The sequence below is a fragment of the Marmota monax genome, unplaced genomic scaffold, assembly GCF_021218885.2.
Source record: "Marmota monax isolate L192 unplaced genomic scaffold, Marmota_monax_Labrador192_F-V1.1 WCK01_AAM20220418_F8-fsc00004, whole genome shotgun sequence".
Taxonomy (NCBI): Eukaryota; Metazoa; Chordata; class Mammalia; order Rodentia; family Sciuridae; genus Marmota; species Marmota monax.
The window spans coordinates 19,508,911-19,534,272 of record NW_026692881.1 but is presented as its reverse complement, the minus strand read 5'-3'; the positions used below and the strand labels follow the sequence as shown (position 1 = coordinate 19,534,272).

The window sequence follows — 25,362 nt, the reverse complement described above, 5'->3', positions numbered from 1 at the left end:
ATTACACATCTTTATAGATGCAAATGCTCTCTCTCTCTCTCTCTCTCTCTCTCTCTCTCTCTCTCTCTCTCTTTCTCTGTCTCACACACTTGCACAGCTGGCAGCAGCCAGCTTGCATACACACACTTGTGCATAACTAGAACAACCATTATCAAAGAGTAGACAGGAGAGTGACAGCAATGTCATGAGCCAGAGCCCATTTGTCCTTCTGCTTTGATTAGAGCCTAGGACCCCTGCAGTGAGGATGGGAGGCTACTTCATGTCCTTGGCACATGACCTCTGGATGGCCAAACTGCCTGGGTTCAAACATCTGGCTAGTTTTATGAACTTGGGCAATTTACTTAACTTCTTGAGCCTCAGTTTCCATGTCAGTTGTTAGTTGGAAGGAGAATTGTCCCTCTTGCAGAGAGGGTGACCATGGAGATGGAATGAGCTGGCAATCATCAGGCCTACTGTTTAGCTCAGAGGAAGCTTTTAGTAGATGATTTTGTTATTACAAGGCACAAGCATTTTATTTGCAAATTAAAAAAAAAAAAACTTTATTAAAAGCATATAAAGGGCCGGGCATGGTGGAACACACCTGTAATCTTTGCAATTTGGGAGGCTAAGGCAGGAAGATCACAAGTTCAAGGCCAGTCTGAGCAATTTAGTGAGACCCTGACTCAAATAAAAAGGGCTGGGGACATAGCTCAGTACCCCTGGGTTCAATCCCTAGCACTGCAAAAAGAAAAAAAAAAGTAAATAAAGGGCTGGGGTTTAGTTCAGTGGTAGAACACTTGACCAGCATATGTAAGACCCTGGGTTTGAGCCCAGCGGTGAAAAAAAAAATTAAAGAAAACAAAAGCAAATAAAAACAAACCAATAAAAAGCAAGCATTAAATAATGTTACTTCTGAATCCCACTGGCTTTAACAGAAACAATTTTGTTTTGTGGAATTTGACTTAAAAATATTAGGAAAGCAAGTGTGGCATAATGTTTTGTTCCAAATGTGGTCATTAACACGAGAAGAGCTGCAGTTGGATCCCAGGGCCCCACTCACGAGCTGTGTGACCTGGTACAGTTGCTTTATCTCTTTTAGCCCCAATTTCCTCATCTGAAAAATGAGGATGGAGATCCTGTCTCACAGGGTTGAGCGGGGAGGAGGCACAGCACACCATTTCGACTCCTGAAATGCCCTGTCCTTACACAGAACTGTTACCTGTAAGGTCCCCTTCTACTCTGACATTTTATAATTCTGAATCATTATGCCTGGCAATAAATGTTTAAATAAGAACCAAGTTGCTAAATTTATTAACTGTCGTTCCCAAGCCTCTAGGAAGACAAGTGCTCCCAAACAATTTCATTAAACCAGAATTTGAATTTTGTGCACATTAAACTTGGGTCACATGTTCTGCCTTGTCCTAAAAGGATGCCCGGAGGGTGAATTCCCCTGAGATAGATTCCCTCTTCTTCAGATCAATATTCATTTTTTTTCTTTAAAGAGCATGCACTGTTTCTGCTTAATTGATGCCTCAGCCTGAGCTTTCATTTCTCTTTATTCCTTTCCCGGGAAGTTAAATAGATGGGCAGAGCTAATGGAGGAGGGGGAAAAGGGCGGGAGGAAGCCTTTTCCAGCTGGGATTTATGGCTCAAATCAGTCTCAGCCTCTCTGAGCTGGGGAGCCAGAGGCCTCTGCAGTTGGGCTCTATGGAAATGTGTCTCCTGGACCAGCCAGAGGAGGAAACTGATAGCATCTTATCTCTTAGGATCAGGCTTTGAATGGGACTCCTGATTCAGAGGGTGTCTGGGGCTCTGGTGCTGCTGGTGGCTGGGAGAGCCAACTGAGGGGGTCCTCCCCACCCGACTAGCACAGTTGAGAACTGCTCTGAGCCAGACCATGAACAGTGTCAGGGGTTTGCCAGGCAGACGGCCTCTCACAGGCAGGAATTCACTCTGAGAATGCAGTGGAGAGGGGACAAGGCAGACTGACCTTTAATTCTGCTGAACTGAGAAGCTGGGATCTGTGGTCTGATTGTCTGAGAAACCCCTGACCCGGGAACAGTCAGTGGGGAGAAGCCAGCAGCCGTCCATGGCCACTGCCACCCAGAGTTGCATATTTCACAGCTCTGCCCCCAGATGGTCCAATCTATGACCACTGAGTTTTACTGCCCACCACAGCCAACTTCATGGCCAGTGCCACGTGCAGCGTATTCTATGCCAGCCCTTCCTTTGTCCTTAGATGCATGCTGCCTGGAGTCTCTAGAGTCCTTATTTCCAGCTCCCTGCATATCCAGCTCTGCGTGGCTAGCAAGCATCTTCTTCCTTGGGCCTGTGAGACAACGTGGGCTCAGAGTCTGGGATTTGGTGGGAATTCAAATGCACCCAAAATTATGAGCCCTGCATAAGGAGCAGGCAGATGTGAAAAGTCTGACCATGCAGAGGAACTCCCCAGACTTTGGGCTCTCTGCCCTCACCAGCCAGCTAGTCCCTCCTCTAAGGGTGGTTTCATAACCCAAATCTCAGTGTTGATTTTGAACATATATGAAGCAGATTAGATGAGCATCATGGAAAATTTACCAAGCTCCAGCCTGATGATTGTTTTTATGTGGCACTTAAGGGCCAGATGTCTAACAAGAGGGGTTCCAAAGGCATTTCTTTAACTCTGTAAATTAATTTAATGGGCAACATGGTTGTGCGGTTACTATTTAATGGTTCTGGGGATAGCAACAAAGTGAAGACTTTCATTTAACTAAACAAGCATGAGCTATATAGAAGCTCAGACTACCAATTTTGACTGTGACTCCATTTACCCTGTTCCTTCAGGGGACATACATGTTTGCAGTGTTTGTCCAGGGAATAAAATGAGTATCCTAGTGGAAAGTATGTGTGTGAAGGAGAGTGTTCGAGAATGGTCAACTCACCTTTGACATATTGGTGCCATTTATGCAAATCTGCATTTTCTGGTGTGTGTGACTATGACTTTTTTGCTGCCCCAGTAGCTGAGTTTATTTCTCTGATTCTTCTGTCCACAACACACTTGATTTCAGGGATGAAGGAATGGGGGACAGGAAGTATGAGCCCACCAAGAGGTCAGATTGAAGGTCACAGATCCCCTGGCCCTCATTCGTCTCCCAGACTCACTTTATCCCCACTTCCCAGATTGGAAACTGAGATTGTTACATACTGGTGAATCCTAGTCCCAAGTATTATCCCTGGCCCATCATTGGCTGTTCCCTTGGGGAGGGTAATCTTGATCTTCTGGTCCTTGTTCTGAGGGAGGACCTGGGCCAGGAGTGCTGCTGGTGGGAGAGACTGAGGCATGGTAGGCTGAGGATTTCTAAGTTGGGCAGACTGATAAAGAGAGAAAATTCCTGAGGATGACACATCTTCCGTGAAGTGACCATTCATACCTCCTGAGTGGTCTCGTCCTTGGGGGACCCTGATCAGTAGAATTTCTCCATCTCCCCAACAGACCCAGGAAAGGTGTTTTTAGCCTAGGAGAAAGCTAATCCAGTTCCTGTTCTCCTTAGAGGCCCTTGGAGGAGTCCCACTGCCACTGAGAATGGCTAAGTGTCTCAGCCAGGCCCTCTGGGGGCAGCCTCCAAGACCTGCTCCAGCCCCAACTCCTGCCTCTCCCCCACAGCTGCAGTCCAGTCAGCCAGACCTGAGCAGGCTGTTTCCAGCTAGCCAGGGCTCTGCCCCTTGGCCTGAGCTAATTTGCTTCCTAGGGACACATGCAGCTTCCATAGTGGCCCCTTAGAGATGCCTCGTGTCTCCCAGGGAAGCTGAGCACTCTGCATGCCTCTGCTCTGCACATCTGTCCTCTGCAGGACGGTAACTTCCCCTTGACCTCTTCCCAGATAAGAAGCTCCTGGGTGGGGGGGCACATCTGTTATCCTCCTGTCTTCACTAGCAAGCAGGAAGTGTGGCTCCCAGTGACAGCATCTGCTGACAAGATGAAAAGGTCCCAGGAGAGAAAATTCCTCAGAGGATGACACCTCTTCCAGGCCCCAGTGTCCTGGGATCCCTTGGGAAACAGCTTAAACTGCTACCAAGAAATAGATATGATTGACATTTGAAAAGGAGGGGCTGCTAGGTCCTCGAAAGAGACTCTTGCATTTGAAATACTGTGGCTTACAGAAGTTCCATGAGACCCCAGCTTTCCAGGTAGTGACCTGGGAAGAACAGCCTGGGCAGGTCAGAGGCAGCCCCAAGGCCTGGAGTGCAGTCTACCTTTTACCTGTAAGATTTCTGTTGATTGGCAACTGGCACTTCTAGAAAGAGGGTAATGCCTGATCTTGTGTAAAGAGCAGGACACCCATGGTTGTTTTGCCAAATACAGAACTTTGTCTTTTACCCTGGGACAGACATTACCTAAAGAGCTGAGCTTCAAGGGAGCCAAGGACTGAGCCGTCAGCCAGGCCCCTTCCCATGCCGCTTGCATTTCCAAAGACTAGACTTTTGCTTCCTGTATCTGTGCAGAGGTCTCAGAGACACATCACGTAGCCCCCGCTCCCCACCCTCCAAACCTGCACCATGATGGGCCTGATGACACCTGCTGCTAAGAAAATGGTTTTGAGGGGGCAAGAACTGGAGACTTTAGGGCAGTTCAGGACTGGAAAGGGGGGGCTCTGGCAGCAAAAGTAGCTGACAGCAAACCTGGATGGCTCTCTTGTGCCTCTTTATCAGTCTGCCCAAACTAGGTACCCGCCACCCACAGCCCTTCCCCGTTTCTCCTGACCTGGTATTAGCCACCTCCCCAGCCCAGATCTCAGAATGGCAGGACTGGAAAGGACTGGAGTTAGCTCAGCCAGCATCCTACAGGGACGCACATGCTTAGAAGCCCCACAGGGCCCTGCTCCCTACCCAGGAGCTGAGGGTGTGAGGTCAGGTTCATTCTGGCCCTTCTGCAACTCAGGGCCTTCGGGACCCTCTGACCTCACCTGAGTCAGAGCCCTGTTAGAAAGTTTCAATCAGATTGATTGACAGATCATGCAGTTGAACTCACTGATAATGGGGCTGTGCATAGCCTTAGTGCCACAGCCTGTTAACGCTAGGAGGACCTTCAGGATGTGTCTGATCTGGGTTGGCCCCAGTTGTGTTCCATGAGGTGTCACCAGGAGCAGTTCCAGCTCCACAGTCAGATCCCCATGAGTAATGTTGAGGCAGTAGAGAGCATGTGTCAGCTGGGCACTGTGGTGCATGCCTGGAATCCCAGAGGCTTGGGAGGCTGAAGTAGGAGGATTGTGAGTTCAAAGCGAGCCTCAGCAACTAAATGAGGCCCTAAGCACTTAGAGAGATCCTGTCTCAAAATCAAAAGGGCTGGGGATGTGGCTCAGGGGTTAAACCCCTCTGGGTTCAATTTCCTGTACCAGAGGGAGGGAGAGTGAGAGGAGGAGAGAGAGGGAAAGAGAGCAGGCGTGAGCAGCGTTATCAGTAGAGTAGGGGGTCTAGATACAGATACCTGAAGCAAAATTTTGATACTTAGAGTATAGCCTTGGGGAACTAAACTCTTTGGGCCTGAGTTTCTTCTATAAATTTGAAATTATCCCCAGACTATTAAAAAAATAATAATAAAAAGAAAGAAAGAAAAGGAAAAAAAAAAAAAAAAAAACTCTTAGCATTGACGTGATGATTGAATTAGTCATTCCCCAGGACGTCCTTATTGTTACTAAACACTGGCCTAAAGAGGTTCCTGCAGTACTTCCCAGACACTTTTTGCTATGTTACTGAACATGGTGATCTCCAAGGCCAGGATGGCAGTGGGTACAGGGGTGGGGTTGACCTTCAAGGCCCCCCACATTTCACATATGCCAATGGAATTCATTATACCTCATCAAGCAAATTGTTCCATGAGATGTACTTTGGAATTCCAGAGCTACCGTATTTTAACCTGCAAGAAATGACAACCTGAGAGGTGAGGTGAGCTGCCCAGGGCCTCATAGCAAATCCATAGCTGCAGAATTGGAACAAGAATTAGGGTCTCTGACTCCCATTCCCATGCACAACACTCTTTTCACCCAACGAATGGTGGTGACAATAATGTCATAACAACTAACATTTACTGAGTGTTTACTTAGTGCCAGGCATTGTGCTGAGCTCTTCCTATTCCTCATCTCACTTAACCTCTTAACAGCTAGGTTCCTTGTTGAATCCATTATGCTGAGCTCAGAGAAAGCAAGTAACATATCTGGCACCACACAGCCCATGAATGGTAGAGCCAGGCCCCAAAACCTGGTCTGCCAGCAAACCCCCACACAGTATACCTCATGAATGTCTCGGGCAGAACCTTATCCCTACACCAGGGATGGTACTACCGAAAATACCCATATATCCAGCCCCGTCACCCTGCGTTTCTCAGGATGTCTGAGTTTGAGGTGTCCCGGCCTCGGCTGTGGTTGCTGGCACAGCCCCTGAAAGACTGCTTAGCACCAGCCTCTCCTGCCAAATGGTCTTGGCCAGAACTGGCTTTGACGGCAGCTCTGAAGGAAGCTGCTGTGGCCCAAGGGCCTCTTGTCAGCCTGAGATCAGGACAGGCCCTTAAGTGCTCCGTGCAAGGCTCCCTCTTAAAGAAAGATGCCACGGTCAGTCCACCCAAAGGCTCCTTTGTCTGAGGCCCTCACAGCCCACACGCTCGTCCTCTGCCCCCGAACGCTGCTCTCTGCAGGCATGAAGAGCTCCTCTGTTCGTGACCACGCAGAGCTGTGAGGCTGGGTGGCAGCACTCGGCTGGCTGGCACCCTGGGCCAGCCAAAGCCTGCCCTCTCCTGCCCGGCGTCCCTCCCTCTGCCTTTGGGAGCTGTGGTCCTGCCCTGTACACAGCCCAGTTTGCCGGCAATGGGTTCCCCACTGCTCCCCCCCACCCCCGTCCCAGCCCTTAGGTCCCCCCTGGGGCCTCCTGCCCTCTGTCCGGAGCCCTTACTCCTCATGTGCCTGACTTCCTTCTCTGACACGTTCTCTTTGTCCCTCCCTCTCTATGTCTGTCTGTCTGTCTCCCTCAACTTTTCTGTTCCTTTTCTTTCTACCCTTCCTGGTGGAGAAAACAGGAAACAGCCTGTGCGGTTAAATGCCCCCTTTGGGGACAAAGTCTACCCACCCTATATTCCGAGCAAGGGACTTGACTCTGACGCTTAACTCATTTATAACTTCATACTCCCGACATCCTCGGTGTGCCCATCCTGAACGTCAATCTCCAGGACAAGATGTGGTGACACATCTTTAGCCATGCTATCTGGAGAGCAGGACTAGCCCTCCCCTCCCTATAACAGCAGGGACAGCCCCATGTCCCACACACACCGAAAGCCCTCGCCGTGGTCGGATGAGTGGAAGTGGCACATGGGAGTTCATTGGCATGATGGGCTCTGGGGACCCTTGGAAAGCCAGGGCTCTAGAAGGAAAGTCTGAGGAATTGCAGAGTGGCCTTGCCCCGTCTTGCCCCGTCTTGCCTGGCTGGGAGTTTGGCCCTGAGAAGGGCCTCCTGATAGACTGGGTGGCTTTAGGTGACAGACTGGAGAAGAGCAGCTCTGCCAAGAGTCAAACCACGGCTTCCCCTCCCCTGGGTTCTGCCCGTGCCACCCAAGGCCACACGTGTTTTGTTTTATTTATTTATTTTTGCCTCCTCATCATGTCCCACTGCTATTGGGCATCTGGCTTCACACACTAAAGCCCTGATCATTTATCCATCGTTCATTCACTCATTCATTAAACAATGTCCATTGAGTGCTTGCTCGGCTGCAGACACCCTGCTAGGACCTGGTGAAAATCAACAGAACAGACTAAAATCCCCGCCTACATGGAATTTAACCCTGTGTGGTCTTTCCACTCTCCCTGAGAGCCTGCGGACAGGCCTCGTGGCCCTCTGAGCCTCTGTTTCTTCGTCTATAACACAGGGATGGGAATCTTGCTCCCAGGGAGCCATCATGAGGTGGCCACATAGAGAGGCCCACTGTGCTTAGCACAGGATCCACCAGAGAAAGGCATTACATCTGAAGGCCCTCCAGGGAGGTGTGGGGTCCTGGGAGGTAGAGGCCTGTGACGGGGTCCTTCCATATGGACCTGGAGACTCCTTATCACACTCCTATGTTCCTGGATTCCAGTTCCAGGTTTCTCTTTCTTTTACTGTCTCCAGCCCTGGGTTCCCTTGTACACACCCCTCAGGTCTGCTTTGGCAGTGATCTCTTCTGTCTCTTTGGCCCAAGGGACCCTTCCTTGCCCCAGTATTTCTCCCCACACTGAAAGGAGGAAGGGGCCCAGGAAACAAGGCTACACCTGGCCTCCCCCCACACCCTGCTTTTGGGTTGGCGGGGCTGCTGCAGGTGTGGAGCACCTGTGGGAGGATAGCACTACCTGAGATCACAGCCCCACCCCTCACACCAGCAGCAGGCTCATCCTCCCGGTCCTCTGGTCCTCCGGGATGACTGGCCCACACTGGCCACACCCTTGCCTTCACTGTCACTCCCCATGGGGTGCCCACTCCTCTCCTCTCTACTTCTCCGAATCCCTCCAGCCAAGGCCAGGCCCACTGTGCTGGAAGCCTTTCACCCCATCGAGGGACACTGTTCCTCCAGGCATGCCCAGTGTGGCCAGGGAGCCCTCTAGGTCAGGCGCCCCACACCTTCTGTCCTTCACTCTGTGTGCCCAGGCCACATCAACCTTCCTCCAGTTCCTGGAGCCCTCACATTTGAACTCTGCCCACCTTGAGCAGTTCAATTTTTCCCAGGCTTTAGAATTCAGCTACAGAGTCCTTCCTGAAAGCCCCCATCATCTTAGGTCCTGTCAAACTCCATCATAGCTCCCTGTTGTCTTCAGTAGCAGTCAATAAATAATTAATTGCACCATCAGTATTCAGAGGACGTGGCTATCTAGTGCAGCTGGAGAGGGGCTAATGGGAGGTCAGCCTGGTAAGACGAGGCCTCACATTGTCGGGTTCAGGAGCTCAGGCTTATCCTATGAGCAGGAGAAAATTCCTCCAGGGTTCATGCAGAAGGACCAGTCCCCGAGGGCCCTGAGACCTAGGGTTCAGTGTCAATGTGTTTTGCTTGGTTGGCTGCTTAATTGCTCAGCTGATTGGATGGTTGATTGAATTATTGGCTGGATAGTTGATTGGTTAACTGATTATCTTTTTTATTGTCCAGTTGGTTCATGGAGTATTTGGGTGTTTGTTTAGTTGATTAATTAGTTGGCTGGTTTGTTGGATTTTTAGTTGAGATGGACGGACGGATGGATGGATGGATGGATGGATAATAGCTTCAGTCGTTGGCTAGTTAAGTCATTGATTGATGGGTGGCTGGTGACTGGCTGGGTGACTATGCCTTCCAAGGCACAGTACTTGAGCCTTCCCATCACTGTTGGCTCATGTGGGCACTCTGGTTTTCCTGTCCCAAGCTCATCACACCTGATGCCATTACTTTCTATCTTTCCACAGGCGCTGGTCCGGCTCCCTCCCCACATTTCACAGTGTGATGAAGTCTTTCGTTTCTTCGAGGCCCGACCTGAGGATGTCAACCCCCCAAAAGAGTGAGTGGAAGCTCAGGCCTCTCCTATGTGCTTGGGAAGTTGAGCCAAAGCCGAGGCCACCCCAGGGAGGCTGAGGATGTGGGAACACAATTGAGGGGGAGCTAGCAATGCCAACCCGGCTAAGGAATGACATGTCAAAGGAACAAGGGACTTTTTATTCCTCAGGCTCCTTTCTGCCAAAGATTGCTCCTAATTTCTCTTTGCCCTCGTGCTGGAAAGTGAGGGTGTGTCTACATTTGTGGAGTAGGTGTTCCTAAAACTCTTTTGTAGCTCACAGACTTGTTAGAAGGAGCAGACAAAATAGCAGAAAACGTGACGATCCTGCTGCTCAGGTGCCATTCAGGGTTAGCAGTCATTGCTCGTAACTGTTAAGGTTACCATTTTCCCAGCTGACATGCAGGCACAGGCCGCACATTCTGCCCAGGAGGAAAACCCACCTGCTGAAGAGCTGGGCGCTGCCACAGATTTGAGTACGGATCATAAAAAATAATGAAGAATTTCCAAGATTGTTTTTAGCTGTAGCATTTTATGATTGACATTAGTAGCCCTGTTGACACAGTTGAATACTGTGGCCCGGTGAGGTCAGCTGGTTTTACCAAAGTCACACATGGGTTGGGTACGTGACAGGCATGAGACTTGGAAGTGCCCAGTGGCCTGGGAACCAGATGTCTCCTCATTTGGAGAGAAAAGGCAGAATACACTCGAGTCATGATACCCTGGGCCTGGCAGTCAAGATGGCACACCTCATCATGCTGGGTTCCCACATGTCTGACTAAAGTCCAACCTGATGGCCACCTCTCTCCTCAGGGCAGCTTCCTCCTCTACAGTCCCCACCAGAGGCTCTCAATAGAGAGAGAAGTCATTTCCACTGTGCAGCCCCCGCTCTATCCTGAAATGTAAACACGGATCTGGTAACAGCATATTTTGACTCCAGGGCGACTGCAGAGTGGCTTATCAAAGCCTGTGGATTTAATTGGAATTTTGCAGATAACCTCGGTCTCTTTCAAGTGTGCTACTCTCAGGGAGCCTCGGGATTTCATGGGGCTGAGGCGGGGGATGTCTTCTTCCATCTTACAGGGAAGACAAAGTCTGCGACAGCACAGGCTTGGTGGGGGAGGTGAGCAGCAGCCCCTGGGCTTTGATCCCTTTTCTGGCTTCTGTTTGGAGAGCCAGGCCCCTCGGTGGCAGCCAGCGATTCATCTTCAAGATCATTGGCCCATGGGGCTGGGGATGTGGCTCAAGCGGTAGTGCGCTCGCCTGGCATGCGTGCGGCCCGGGTTCGATCCTCAGCACCACATACAAACAAAGATGTTTGTCCGCCGAAAACTAAAACAATAAATATTAAAAAGTTAAAAAAAAAAAAAAAAAGATCATTGGCCCAGTGCACAAAGGACGCTCTACACAGACGCCTCTGATGGGCTTGGCACAGAGTCATGGTGGTCCTGCCTCTTCATGTGGCGACCCCAGGAAGGTTGCTGTGAGTCCCATGTCCCCTCCTCTCACTGTGAACAGTGGCTGCCACATACCACTGCAGTGAGCCTTTTCGGGACCCCTGGCTCAGACCCCAAGCCCCAGCATTCTCGTAGACTAATTTATCTGCGTCACCCAACTCACAGCAAACCCTGTGGGCACTCTCTTCAGAACACATCCATGCTGGACCCAAGTCTCCCCACCTCCCCTGCCTGATCATCCCTGCTTCTCCCTGGCTCCCTATGATCAGATCATGTCCCTGTCCTGCTCCAAATCCCTCTATCATTCAGAGTCCAGTCTGCCTGCACCTGCCCTCTGAGCACACCTGTGGCCAACCCCAGGCTACGCAGTTGTGAAGTGTGGGCAGCAAGACCTGGCCTGGCACGCTGAGCCCCCAGGAGAGCCCCCAGGAGACCCCCCAGCCTGCTCCACTCTGCCTTCCAGTCTTTACCTATCAGCTTCTTGGTGCAGCTGGCCCTAGCCTCCCTGTTTGAACTCCCCAGCACTTACTTGCCCCTCCCCAGCCTCCTCTTTCTTTATAGAAGCAACTGTCTCACTTGTGACCTGTTCTCTGACAGCTGTGGTCTGAATGTGGGAGCCCCCCCCCCCAAATTCAGTGTTGAAACCTAATACTCAAAGAACAGTATTAGGGTGAAAGGCCACTAGGGAGTAAGTCACAAGGGCTCTACCCTCACAAATTGGATTAGTGCCCTCATAAAAGAGGTTCAAGTGAATCCCCTTGCTCTTTCCATCATGTGAGGACACAGCTGGAATGTCCTACCTATGAGGTATGGGCCCGCACTAGACACCAAATTTGCTGGTACCTACCTTCATCTTGGCTTTCCATCTTCCAGTGATAAGCAGTGAATTTCTGTTGTTCATAAATTACCTGGTGTAAGATATTTTGTTATAGCAGCCTGAGCAGACTGATACTATCTGTGTTTGTTTGTTATTTATCCCTCCCACTAGAAGGCATGCTCCAGGTGAGTAGGAACTTGGACCTCCCCTACTCACTACTACATGCCCAGTGCCCAGGGTAGTCCTGGTCCAGAGCAGATCATCAGGAAGAATCTGTCGAATGAGTGACTGATGTCATTCAGTTTTTATTATAGTCTTACATGGTAGTTATGACTATGATGTGATTTTACACATCATGACTTTTTGGTACTGAGAATTGAACCTAGGGATGCTCTACCACTGAGTTACATCCCCATCCCTTTTTATTTTTATTTTGAGACAGGGACTTGCTATGTTACTGAGGCTGGCCTCAAACTTGCAATCCTCTTGCCTCAGCCTCCCCAGTAGCTGAAATTACAGACCTGAACCACCAAGCCTGGCTCAGACTTACTCTTTTAACCACGCCCTAACCCACCTCCTAGTTTATGTCTCCAAAGGTTTTGCAGTACCTCAGCTGGACCCTTCCTGAGCCAGGGCTGGTGGAGTCTCCTCAGTCCCTTTGTGAGGAGGGTATGGTCTTAGTCCATGTGAGCTGCTATAACAAAACTCCCTAGATCAAGTGGCTTACGAGCAACAGAAATTCATTCCTCACAGTCTGGAGTCTGGAAGTCCTAGATCAAGCCACCTACAGATCCAGTGTCTGGTGAGGACCTGCCTCTGGCTTCATAGGTGGCCATCTTTACCATAGCCACCTCTCCTCCCATGGTGGATGAGCAAACAAGCCGTCTGGGGTCTCTCTCTCTCTCTCTCTCTCTCTTTCTCTCTCTCTCTCTTTCTCTCTCTCTCTCTCAATATTTTTTTTAGTTGTGGAAGGACACAATATCTTCATTTTATTTATTTATTCTTATGTGGTGCTGAGGATTGATCCCAATGTCTCATGCATGCAGGGCAAGTTCTCTACCGCTGAGCCACAACCCAGCCCCTCTGGGGTCTCTTTTATAAGGCACTGATCCCTTCCATAGCACTCCTCCATCATGAACTAATCGCCTCCTAATGCCATCACTCTGGCATTAGGATTTCATACATGAATTTAAGGGGGACACAGGAAGTGTTCTCATTCTTGGAAGATGAGTAGGAGTGTAAGTGTGCGCATAGGTGTGTGTGCACATGCACACTGGTGTGAGCCTCCTGACAGGGAGGGAGGAGCAGAGGGGGAAGGGATTGAGTCTGCCTCCTTGCTCTTTCCCTCTGTCCCCTGCACAATATTATTTCATTTAAATCTCAGAGTACCCCATGGAGGCGGAATTATTGTCCCCATTAGACCAATGGGGAAATAGAGGTGGTGGCAGTTACAGGGCCACCCAGGCTACACAGTTGAGAAGTGTGGGGAGCAAGACCTTGAACCCAGGATGCCTGCCTGGGAAGCCTGGCCACCGTCCTGTCAGCCCATGAAGCTGGCGGGAATGCAGCCTGGGTGGACTAGCGTTTTTTTCTGATAATGAGGGTGAACCTGACCAGGTGAGGTGATATACCTCGTGTGCCCCAGCCCCGTCACCCCTGTGTATGATCTCCCTGCCCAGCAAAGCATCCTGGGGCCAACACTGCACTAACCCAGCCTCCTAGGTTTGCTCTGTTTGAACTCTGGAGTTTCTCTCCCTGGCTCCTGGACAGAGGGGCCAGGTGTCACCTGGCCTGGCTTCTGCAGCCCCAAGGGGTACCCCTCAAGCATGGAGCCCCTCTGCTCTGATCTCCCTAGATGCTGCTGGACATGTGGTGCCCTTATGGCCAATGAGGACTAGTCTAGCAGGACCTACACCGTGGTCAACCAGCTGACCCAGAAATCACCCCTTTGTGTTCCACTTTAAATCCTCATCCAATGCAAACGATGAATCTAGAAGGTTCTCAGAGGGAACTCAGAGCCAGGTCTGAGGATGCAGCTTCCTGTTGGAGAAGGATCAGGGCAGGTGCCCCACCCCCCAGGCCTGTGACCTGCCTTCGCATCTCTGCAGTGCCCTGGCACCCTGCCACTCCCTGGCTCTTAGCTTGCCAGCTGCTGGCTCCACCCCCATGCTGTGCCCGGCTCCCCCTCCCCGGAGCAGCCGCCCTCCCCAGCCACCTGGGCCTGGCCTGCTCTGCCCTCAGCCTCCAGCTGCCAGTCCAGGGAAAGCCCCCTAAAACCAGCTACCTCAGGCTGGCACCAGCCACCCCAACTCTGCTTATGGATCTCTCCCGACTACGTGGGGTCCAGTCTCTGTGCCCCAAGGGCCTGATACCTCATAAGTGTTGTTTGGTTGCCGATCTGTGCCCAAGCAAAACCAGGCCATTGAGCTGTTATACACTGGACTGCCCCCCCTCCAGGGGCAGGCCTGGACTGCCCCCAACCCTGCTGGTGGTCAGAACTCTGGTTCAGAGGCCAACCCTGTTCCTTGCCCCAGGTGAGTGGCACAGCCCATCCATGCCTCAGTTTCTTTATCTGTAGAGTGGGATAACAGTTCCTGCCTCAGCCTGAAAAATGTGACAAGACCCCATCTCAAAATAGAAAAGACTGGGGTGTAGCTTGGCAGTAGGGCACTTGCCCAGCATGTGTCAGGCCCAGGTCCCCAGTACTGCAACAAGAAAGAGGAAGGAAGGAAGGAAGGAAGGAAGGAAGGAAGGAAGGAAGGAAGGAAGGAGCGTGAACAACACTGGTACAAGGAAGCACCGCCAGCACCCAGGGTCTGCTGTCATTACAGCAGCAAGGGCATCTGTCTACGTCCCCACCTCCCATATACATTTATCCACCACTGAAGCCACATACTTACCATCTGTCCCCACAGAGCTGTTATTCCAGCCTCCTGTCACCACTGCTGGCCTCTGCTTTTGGGCCAATCCCATGGGTAGGGGTGCACCAGCACTTGGCACCCCCACATTGCAGACAGGACGTGGAGGCTGAGCTGGCATGCCTCCCTCTTGTCACCCAGGTCTGCTTGTCCAGCTGGCTGTCAGCCCCCTGGCCTGGGAGCTCACAACTAGTGACCTCCTCTGTGACAGCCCCTGTGGCATGGAAGGTGGTCCGGAGGGTGTCCTGCTTCCTCCTGCCCCCTCTCAGCTCCAGGCCCAGGCCTGTCCCTCAGCTCATGTCTTCCTGTCCAAGCTAGACAGGATTCTGATTGAATTCTTGAAATTGCATGAGGAGCAGAGCCTTGCTAAACTGGTTTTTGTTCCTCAGCCCCAGAGCCACAGAGCCACCCTCTGTTGTGGCCTGGAACAATGCCCCAATGTTCAGAGGGACCCGGGGTGAGAGGCGATGGGCCCTTGCCAGATCAGGATCACTCCTGCCCCAGCCTGGCATAGGCCAGCTTCCATCAGGGCCAGGGGCTGGGGCGCTGCTGGGAAAGCCCCTGCCCAGCCCTCACGCCCTGAGGCAGAGTCCACCCCAACATCCTTGCCACCTGCCCTGCCCTTGGGACACAGGGACAGGCAGAAGATAGGGGGCATCCCATGAGGAGGTCTGATGCGGCCAGAGTGCTGGGGTGGAAAGCTGGGCCAGAGCTGGTTAAGGAGGCCGAGGGGCTGGCCTGGAGGTGCCGAGCAGGCGCTGAGCACCTGTGACGGCTGAAGAGGCCAGACTCCAGGAGCTTCACCTCTCTGCAGACGTGTCACCCCCTCCCCGGCCCCCACCTTGACATTTCGGGAGGAGTGTGAGGACAGACTCCAGGAGAGGAGAAGGGAGGGCAAGCCTGGCCTTAGAGGCCCAGCAGGAAGACCCAGCTCGAAGGCAGGTGTGGCAGCACAGCCGGGCAGCACTGGTCCCAGAGGATTTGGGGGCCTGTCCTGCTCAGAAGGCTGTTGGTTGCTGGGCTTGTGTCTGACGGCTAACATCTGGAGTTAGAGTCCAGCCTGCCCCAGTGAGCAGCACCGATGACATGGCCTTTCCTTCTCTATAAGTCGCAAAGTCATAGCTCAGATGCAGCTAAGGATGACCTGAGGTGACATGTATGGAGCACACAGCAAGGTGCTGAGTCAGGTCCTCCTCCTCCTCTCTTCCTCTTGGGGGCTGGGGGTGGGCAACGGAAAGTCACAGGGAGAGCCCTGGAGGGAGGGAATCTCTGCTACAGCCTTCCCTCACTCCGCAGGTAGTTATTGAGCACCTACTGTGTGCCAGGGACTGCGAAGGCCAATGAATTCAAAGCTTAAGGCTGTCATTCAGTTAAAAATCTTAAACTGTCAACACCCAGCTCTGCCTGTGGCCTTGAATGAATTACTTCTCTTCAGGTCTCAGTTCCCGCATCTGTGCACAGGGCCAACCGCACCACTGGGCAAGGCCGTTGTGGGCTCCAAGGGATGCGTATAAAATGCCTCTGGCATCCCTGGCCCGTCCAGATGCTCAGTCAGCAGGCCTGGGCTTTCTTCCCCCTCTACCCACCCAGGCCAGGGTCCAGAGGAGCTGCTTATCAAAGGCATGAATGGAAGTGGGTGGGGCTAAAGAAGAGAGCAGGACAAGCTCACTGAGACCTTAGCCTCAGGAGCGCCCCCATGCCCCCCATGCCCCCCCCATGCTGACTGTCGGTGGGTGAGGCTGCTCCCTTCACCCCGTCCTACCAGGCACCCCGCTGGCACTGGGAACTCTTGGCATCCCACATTCCTGGATTGGGAATTTGGGTAGAGAACCAGCCCACCCCATGCTTGCCTGAGCTCTGGCCAGACCCTCATGAGCAGGACGGTTCAATGCACCCTGCTCATCTGGTGAGGGATATGGGCCAACCTGTCCTTGCAGCTACCCCGTAACCTCCTCCCTCGCCTCTGGCCACTGCACAAATAGCTTCTTTATGCTGATGGTTGAGAGAGCCAGCTGGATCTAGGGGCTGTGGGACCGAGGGAGGCTGGGAGAAGAGGGGCATGGAATTTTATGTAAGTAAACCCTTCATCCTGGGTGGCCAGGTGGCAAGAAGATGCCCACAGGAAACCATCTACCCAACTTGAAAGGGACATTAGCTCTGTGGAGCAAGGACTTCCATGGGTCTGCTGCCGTGCTGGGCAGACAAACTGGAGAGAAGTGGATTCAAAACTGTCTGGGCTCAGCTCCTACAGCTAAAGCCCACGAGGACCACCTCCACGGACAGCTCTGGGGACCGCCTCAGGGTTTTCAGTTCTCCCAAGCAAGGGCAGAAGAGAATTATCAGGGAAGGGTCCTGTTATGGAGGAGTAGCTGGGTCCCCCATTACTTTCGCAGCCTCATGCTTTCTGGGTTTCCCTGAATCCTCAGCCCTGGGTGGGTGGTCCTGGTGTGCAGGTGCTCAAGGTCCCCACATGCCCACTCCTCACTCCCAAGGCCCATAGTGTCCCCTGAAGCCTCTCAGAGCCCTAAACCTGCTCTGCTATTGACACGTTCCTGGTGGCCTCACTTCCCCTGAACTCATCAGGGCTGCCCTCTGAGTAACTGTTCCCTGGGCAGAGCTGGAGCTACAGCCTAGGTCGTGGGCTATTTGGAGCAGGGATCTCTGTTGCCACCCAGGCAGGAAGCACTGGGTCAGTCAAGCACTTTTTGAGCATCGTTGTGAGGTGTGGGGACTGGACATAGCTGAGCCCCCACCTATGGCTCCTCCAGCTCCTTCTGAGTGGCCGGGGAATTGTTGAAACTCCCAAAGCCAGAGTTCCCGCACATATTAAAATGGGGCTTAGCACAGCGGCTGATCCAGTGGGGAAGACAGAAAAGAAACAAGTGGTTATGTAGGTACAGGGCCATCTGCATCTACAGGCCAGCCTGGGCAGGTGGGCGGGGGGCTTCCCTGAGGAGGTGGCATCCAAGCTGAGACTGAGGACAGAACCAGCTCCTCAAGAGGGGATGGCAGAGGAGGGCCTCCAGGCCAGAGGAAGTCCTTGAGGCTGCAGCAGCTTCCAGGATTGGAAGAAATTCCGTCTCCCGGAGGATGAATAAGGGGATGTTCTGAGAAGAGATGGGCCTGAGGCGTTCATTAACCATTTCCATACTTCAGCATCAGGTGAGAGTACAGAATCTGGGGATCTCCAGGGTCCCCCCTGCCGCTGACGTTCTATGTCTTTCTGGACTAGTTGGCTATTATAGTGGTCCAAACAGGCAGCAGGCAGTGGTCTGGAGTGGGACTGCTGGCTGTGGGAATGGGAAGCATTCATAGACAAATGTACCCATTTTGGCAGGCACCTTCCCTGCCTATTGAGTCCAGCAGTCAGGTTGAGTGGTCACCTTGGAGATCATCATGGAGATCATGCAGCCCCTTCCCCATCATAGGTTCTGTAACTTGGGTCTTGAGCTTGCCTGGAGTTCCCACACCATTCTAACTTTGCATCCCAAGCCACTCAGTTTGAGACATTTGTGTGTGTGTGGCTCCACCTGGTGGCAACAGTGGATGTTACAGCTACAGAGCCTGCAGATCCAGATGATTGTCTGGCAAAGGTGTGTGCCACAGCTTGAGCGTGATTTGCCTTGTTTAACCAGCAGCGCTCTTCTGTGAGGCTCATGATCCTTTTTGAAAGTGAGAATTGGCTGCTCAGATTGGTTCCATAACCTCTCAGCTAGTAAGTGGCAGAGGCTGCATTCAGAACCTAAGACACCCAACACCAAGTCTGCACTCCAGATGACCACACAGGGCTGCAGAAAAGAGAAGCCCTTGAACCACGCCAGGGTGATTAGCTCTAAATTTCAAAATGAGACCTTTCACCTGACAAAAAGGGCTCCCTGCTTGCTGTGGTGACCGGGAGCTGCTAAGCTGAAGGTCGAGTGGAAGGGACGTTCTATGGATAAGGATCTCTTAACGAAGATCCAGGCTCTTGCCCAGCCACAGCCCTGAAAAGATACAAAGCTCAGGGAACCCCAAGGGCCAGCCCAGGCTCCCCACAGCAGCTGGTTGAGACTCTTCCCTTAGCTCAGGGGGCTCCCTGCTCTGGAGCCAGACCTCTACAGAGCTTCCTGGTGGGTACAGGCTCCCCTGATAGAATGGACAGGGAGGCTGGTTCTGGAAGCATCCAGAAAAGCCAATCCCCCTCCCACAAATCACAGGCTGAGCCCTTAATCCCTCTCCTGCCCTCTAATACGCGGCCCATTTGCCACCCAGAGACTCACAAGGGCCTGCAGATGGCCTTATGCAACACAGCCCAGAGCTCCCACCGAGAGGCTGTTTTGGTGGAGCCTGGCTAAGTGTTAGGGCCAGAGGGAGATTTTTTTTTTCCTAAACAGCTTTATTAATGTATAATTTACATACTATCCAGTTCACTTGTGTTAAGATTCCCTTATGATTATACATTTCTAGTTGGGCGGCCATCACTACAGTCTAATTTCAGAACATCTCCATCACCCCCAAAAGGATCCCAGAGGGAGGTTTTCAATTCATCCAAAACTCCAGTGTTTGGGAGCTCCAGTAACATCCCTCCCTCTGCTTCTACCTGAGAAGACAAAGTGCTGTGTGCAGGTACTGAGTGCCTGCCCCACCCACTCTGGTTGCTAGACCTCCAGGAATTCTAGCCACTGCTCTGTCCCTTGCACAAACTGCTCCAAAGCCCAGGTATAGGCCCGTCAGATTACTGGTGCAGCCCTAAGGTGGGCTGACCTTTGAGTGGAGGCCCAGGGTGGAAGGGATATGTACCCATTGGGGCAGGCACCTTCCCTGCCTATTGAGTCCAGCAGCCCAGTTGGGTGCTCACCTTGAACTTTATACACAGCCCCAGGTAGTTAGGCTCCCAGGACGGCAGAGAAACACCTCAAATGCAATGCTTAGTCTCACCAAACTTCTCAGAAGGCTGGCAGGCACAGGCAGCAGACTAACAGGCCAAGCCACAAAGATGCCCAACTTGTACCCAAGTGGCAGGGGTCCCGGCAGCCCAGTTATTTAGCAAAAAATGCAAGAAGCAAAAAATAAGAAGCTGATTGTCAGTTTGGTTTCTTATGATCATTTTTTCCTCTCAAGATGCTCCCAGGGAAGAAATTGGCAGAGTGGTTAAGAGGAGTGGCCTTGGAGTTACTGGTCTAGGCTCAGATCCTGCCTCGGTCCCTTGCCAGCTGTGTGTCAGGTGGGGCAACCTTTAACCCCCACCTAAACTCCTCTCACTCACCCCCACATAGGCCGCCTGCCCCACTGCTGCCCCCTCCTCCAACACTGGGCCTTAGGTGTGGCCCATACCAAGGATGTAATTTAACAGCTCAGCATCCAGCTTCCCTGAGAAGCTGTGGTTTCCTGAGGACCAGGACAGCCTCTGTCTGGGCCTCACTGTGTTCCTCCAGCCAGCTGAAGGCTGAGCACAGTAGGTGTCCAATAAATAGAGGTGGATGACTCTGAGCCTTATTATCCCCAGGAATATGACAGGGACAATAGGAGTTATTGTAAGGTCTAGAAGGGTAACGAGAGCTTTTTTTTGAATGCTCACGTGGGCCAGCACTTTTCTGGGCAATATACCTGTTTTAACTCTTAGGTTTACACCTATCCTATGAAGAGGGATAGTTATTTCCCCCAGTTTATTCATAAAGCCACTAAGGCAGAGAGGTCACATGACTTACAGAGCTGGTAAGTGGCCTCGATGGGCTGGCTTTTTGCCACTGGCTCTTCCCCATCCTGCCATGAAGTTCAGCAAGTGCTTGGCACAGGGTGGCACATGGTGGCATGGGGTCATAATGACCGGGACCTGCTGGTACTAATGCTATTGTTGAAGAGCAAAGCCAGAGACACAGATAAACCAGGCAGCTGTGTGGCTTGGCGTTTCTGGAGCCATTGGAGCAGGATGTCCTCACATCTGTAGGGTGCTGTCCCAGTGAGAAGCAGGAGTGGGAGGTCACCTCCAGCCCCAGTCTTGAGGGCATAAAGTTCCTCAGACATCATCCATCTAGCCCTGGCAGGTTACACGGCCCAGACAGGGGGACAGATTGGCCTGAGGTCAGAGACACTGGACCAGCCTCAGGCATTTTAGCTCAAAGTCCAGGGCTCTTTCTGGCTCTTGGAGCATCTCCACGGCTGGTGTGTTGGAGGCTGCCCACGGGCCCAAGGTGAGCTCATAAGGAGACTTGAACTGGAGACAGATAGGAGGGCCACTGATCTGCCTGGCCTGGAGCAGGAGCTACACCATGCTGGGGTCTGACTCCATTAGGCAGAGGCAGATTCCAATTAGAGAAGCTGGACCTTCAGGCTGAAGAATGGAAATTCTCGGGGCACCTCGGCCTGGACAGGAAAGGTCACTTGTGGACCTAGCTACCTGGTCAGGGACCTCAGAGAACTGCATGGCTGCAGGCAGCTGCTTTGGGAGCCCAAGGACAAAGGACATATCTCTCCCACGTCAGCTCCCCCCCTGCACTATGCCCAGCCCTACCAACTATGAGGACATTATTGGTCAGGTAGGGGACACTTCATGTCCCCTGAGACACAAAATAATTCCAGGAGAGGTAGGTGTCTTGGTATGGAATCCTCCAGAAGCTGATCTGAGGATGAGGATTCAAGTTTGTCTGGGAGGTGAGAGCAGGAGCCCACAGTGCGGTGTAAGACAGGAAGGGAAGCAGCGGGCGCCAGTCACCAGCTTTCTCCTGCAGGGCCACCGCAAGGGCAGGGTACAGGGTATCCACACACCCGTTTACAGCCCTTCCACACAGCAGCCGGGGGGCTTGCCAAAGAGCCATGGTGAGATCAACTCTGGTGGCTTTCCAGTGTGCTTCGGGTAACTTTCAAGAGCCCTTGGTGTCCTGTGACTGGCGAGCCTGGTCCCCAACCCCACCTCCCTAGCTCCCAACCTTCCCACCTCTGCCATCTGCCACTCATGTTCTCCTTTGCCCCTCACCTCCTCACACCTTGCCTGTCCTCATTCAGCCGCCTTTCCTCTTCGTTCTCTGCATGGCTCCTGTGGCACCGCATCAGTTTGCTGACTTGGTCACCTCTGCTCCCCACGGGCAGGAGTGAGGCTGATTTCTTCTAACCTGTGACCCTGAGGCATGGCACCCAATAGGTGCTCAGCACATCCCTGTGAACTGGGAGAGTACCAGGACTAAGTGAAGCAGCTGGCTGGTGCTGCAGGGAGGGGCCACCCCCACCCCCACCCCCACCCAGGGCCCACTCCCACTCAGCTAAGGCTCCAGGCTGAGACCTTTGTCACTCGCTGACTGTGGAAACTAGCCTGTGATCACCTGAGGTCGTTGCTGGCCAAGGTTATCAGGAAGTCCCACCTGGAGGAGGCCAGGCCCTGCATCTCTCTTCCCAGGAGGGCAGCATATCAGGGACAGTGGCTGAACATGAGGTCATCAAGCAGGTCCCTTAGAGATGCTCCAGCTGGGGCAGAGGGGACCCGGGAGAGGGTGTGGGACCTGTTGGGGTCATGTGCATGGGGAAGGCTGTCTAAAAGAGCAGGCCTCCCAGGGGACTTCTGTCAAACGGGGATAAAGGAAGCTGCCACATAGGCACATTGTGAGGACACAGACTAAAGTGTGTCCGGGACTCGGTTTGGTGCTTGGCAGAGGGAGAAGGCTCCACAAACTTAGAGCTCTCGTCATAACAGCCAGGGAATAATAACACCAACACCAGATGTACTCCCCACCCGCCTTTGGGAGGGCCACGCAGGTGGGGCGAGCCACTCCGTGGTGGCTCCATCCTAGATCTGGCCCACGCTTCCCTCCCCTCGTGTCCACTCTGGAGTCGCTCTGGGGCTCAGGCCTGCTCCTTGGCAGCAGAAGCTCCGAGGACATTACTTGGTGGAGGATGGAGGCAGAGGGCCAGGGCTGGCCTGCTGGCATCTGGAATGGTGTCCTGGTCAGCAGCAACTTCTCTCTAGTGCCGTTGTGCCCACCCAGAGAAGAGGGTGCAGCGTGGACAGGACACAGGTGGAGGAGGACAGGGACAAGAAGGGTCACCAGGGCTCCCAGGTTGCCCCTCCTGCCACAAGAGGGACACAGGCCTGTGTGTGGCAGGGAGCTGGTGACATTGCCAGAGCCCTCAGCCAGAGGCCTCGCCTTGGGGATCCAACAAATCAGGTGCAGCGTTCACCCCACAGCCAAATAGAAAGGGTGACGATGGAGAGCAACAGGAACTTTCATCAGCGTGGTTCTCCCTGGCAGCTGAGGGGACCCGCATCCTAGCCCTGTCTTGGAGGCTGACAGTGACTTTGAGGTTTTACAGAAAGTGGGGGTGCCTAGCTGGAGGCTTTTCACAGTCTCCAGAGCTGGGAACTTCATCAGGTGAGGCCTGCCCATCTGTACCCAGGATCGGTCCAGTGGGGCCCTGTGGGTATAGGAAGGTCACTGTTGCCTAGGGGTGGGGGTGGGGTAACCTCCACTCATTGTAAGGTGCTGGTCAGTCAGACCTGTTATTCCTCGACTCCAGGGCAATTCCAGGCAAAGGAGACAGAAGCAAAATGGAGGCAGAGATGCCAAGTTTTTAATCCCGCTTTTAGCCGCCCATCAAACGTTTGTAGGTGAAAGTGAAGTGTCTGAGTCCGGGTTAAGGTGGGACCCAGGCCAATGACCTTATTTTTACAGTCAGGGAAAGGGAGGCACAGAGAGGGCTGCCCCTGCCCAGGCCACACTGCCTGTTCAGGCAGGGCCAGGCCTGGAACTCAGGTCTCGCGGCCCCCAGGCGGGGCTGGCCTGGTGCAGGGTCCCTCGGGGCTCCCCGGGAGAGCCCTTTCCTCCACACGCCAGGAGGCAGTCCCCAGGTGATTGGGAAGCCCCCAGTCTGGCTCTGGAGCATCCCCAAGTTCCATGGGCACCCAGGCCCTTGGCTGAGAGCCCCTTTGTCCTGCATTTGGAGCGCCCGCTGCGCGGAGCGTGGCAGCGGCCTGCTCTTTGTGGAGCAGCCTCATTAAGTCCGCCTCTTGGCCCAGCAGAGAGGGTGTCCGGGCTTGGCCTGTCATTCCTGTTGCCTGGATGAATCAGTGAGAGCCCAGGCCCTTGATAGGACCATCAGCCTGGCTTGGGCTTTAGTCCCCAGCTCTGCCACACCCAGTTCTGCCACCAACCAGCCCTGTGGCCTTGGGCTTCTTCATCTATACAGACACCCCAAACTTTGCGGCCCCCCCCCAGGGCCGTGAGGCTAATCTCCCCAGGGCCTTCCCTCCTCCAGCAGCCTGCCCACCTTCCTGGCCTCTCCCTTGTGCCTCTAAATGGGAAGCAGAGAGCCCTTGGCCCAGCTCCCATGGCCCAGCTCAAAGTTAGACCAGGACTCGGGAGTCAAAGGCCAGCAGCCCAGGAACAAGCCCCAGGCCTGTGCTCAGCAGCGGGGCCTGGCTGTCTGTCTGTCACGCAGACCCAGCACACACACAGATGAGGCTGTGAAGCTCAAGAGCAAAGCAGTCCTCTGTCTCCCCTGAACAATCCCCACGTTGCCACCCCAGCAGGGAAACCAGGACCAGTCTCTGATTATCAGTCACAGAGGTGATGCCACCGCTCTCCATGGGAAATCTCACCCTACAAACATCGCCAGTGGGTTTCTCCCCACAAGTTCCTTCTGAAGTCTGAGCCAGCTCCCCAGATGCATGTCCTGCTCCCCCTGGTGCCTGCTTCCCTGAGCTGTCCAGGCCTGTGTTCCTCGTGTGACCCCACATCCATTCCTGCTTCTGAACCTTTGCTCACGCTATCCCTTCCACCTCCAGTCTCCTCCCCACCTCTGCTCTAGCCTTCTAAAGACGTCCATCTTCCAGGGGCTAGCTCCAGTCCTCCATTCTCTAGGCAGCCTTCCCCAACCACCCCGGACCACTCTGATGTCCCCATCCTGAGAATTCCTATACAACGCACTCCTTAACCAAATTTGGGGGCAGCTAATCACAAAGTGTTGTTTCCTGGATGTCTGTCTTGTATCTTCAGTGTGTTTTTTAAAGCAAAACTGTTGTCTTCTGCTTCAAGCACAAGATTGGGTCCACAGCAACCTATCTGCTAAGACATGGATGAATGATGGATGGTGGATGGATGGTGATTGATGGATGGAGGGTAATGGAAAATAGATGGATGGAGCATGGATGGTGAATGAAGGAAAGATGTATGATGGATGAAGGATGGCTGGTGGATAGATGGAGGGACAAACAAATGAAAAAAGACAAGGAGGACCTCCAAATATGGAGGGCCCTTGATGTCCTTGTCTTGGGACTTCATAGTCGAAACCAATTACCACATTTTATTGCCAGTCCTTCACTGGGTCTGGCATGCAGCCCCCCAGAATCCAAGGAGCCCCTGAGCTAAGAGGAGGCTAGCAAAATTGGAAGTAGGATCTCAGGTAGCCTTGCTAACTCACAGTCCTCCAAGGCAATGGGCTGAATGAGCAGTCTCAGCCCTGTTTTCCCTCTAGGAAATCATCTGTCTGTTTCTGCCACTCCTGCTTCCTAGATCCTCTCCCTTGGACTGCATGTCAGAGTCCCCTTCTGGGTGGGACTCCTTGGAATGTGCATGGGTAGGAATCCAGGCCTATCTGTTCTCAGGGTCCTAATGTGGCACCCTGAGATTGCAGCCAGAGTCTTACACTGTCCATACCCACAAAGGTGGGCTGGTCAGCATCTGCCATATTTTGGCAATCATCCACACTCCAAATCT

At 53.0% G+C, this 25,362-nt stretch overlaps 1 protein-coding gene across 3 annotated transcripts in view; it reads left to right on the top strand.

Moving 5' to 3' along the window:
* Positions 1–25,362, top strand: part of Sh3pxd2a (SH3 and PX domains 2A) — a 217,898-nt gene that overhangs the window by 100,036 nt on the left and 92,500 nt on the right. For all 3 annotated transcript variants that reach the window (XM_058581285.1, XM_046450358.2, XM_046450354.2), the window contains exon 5: positions 9,403–9,494. In XM_058581285.1, coding sequence (XP_058437268.1) covers positions 9,403–9,494 — 92 coding nt within the window. The remainder of the gene's footprint in view (positions 1–9,402; positions 9,495–25,362) is intronic.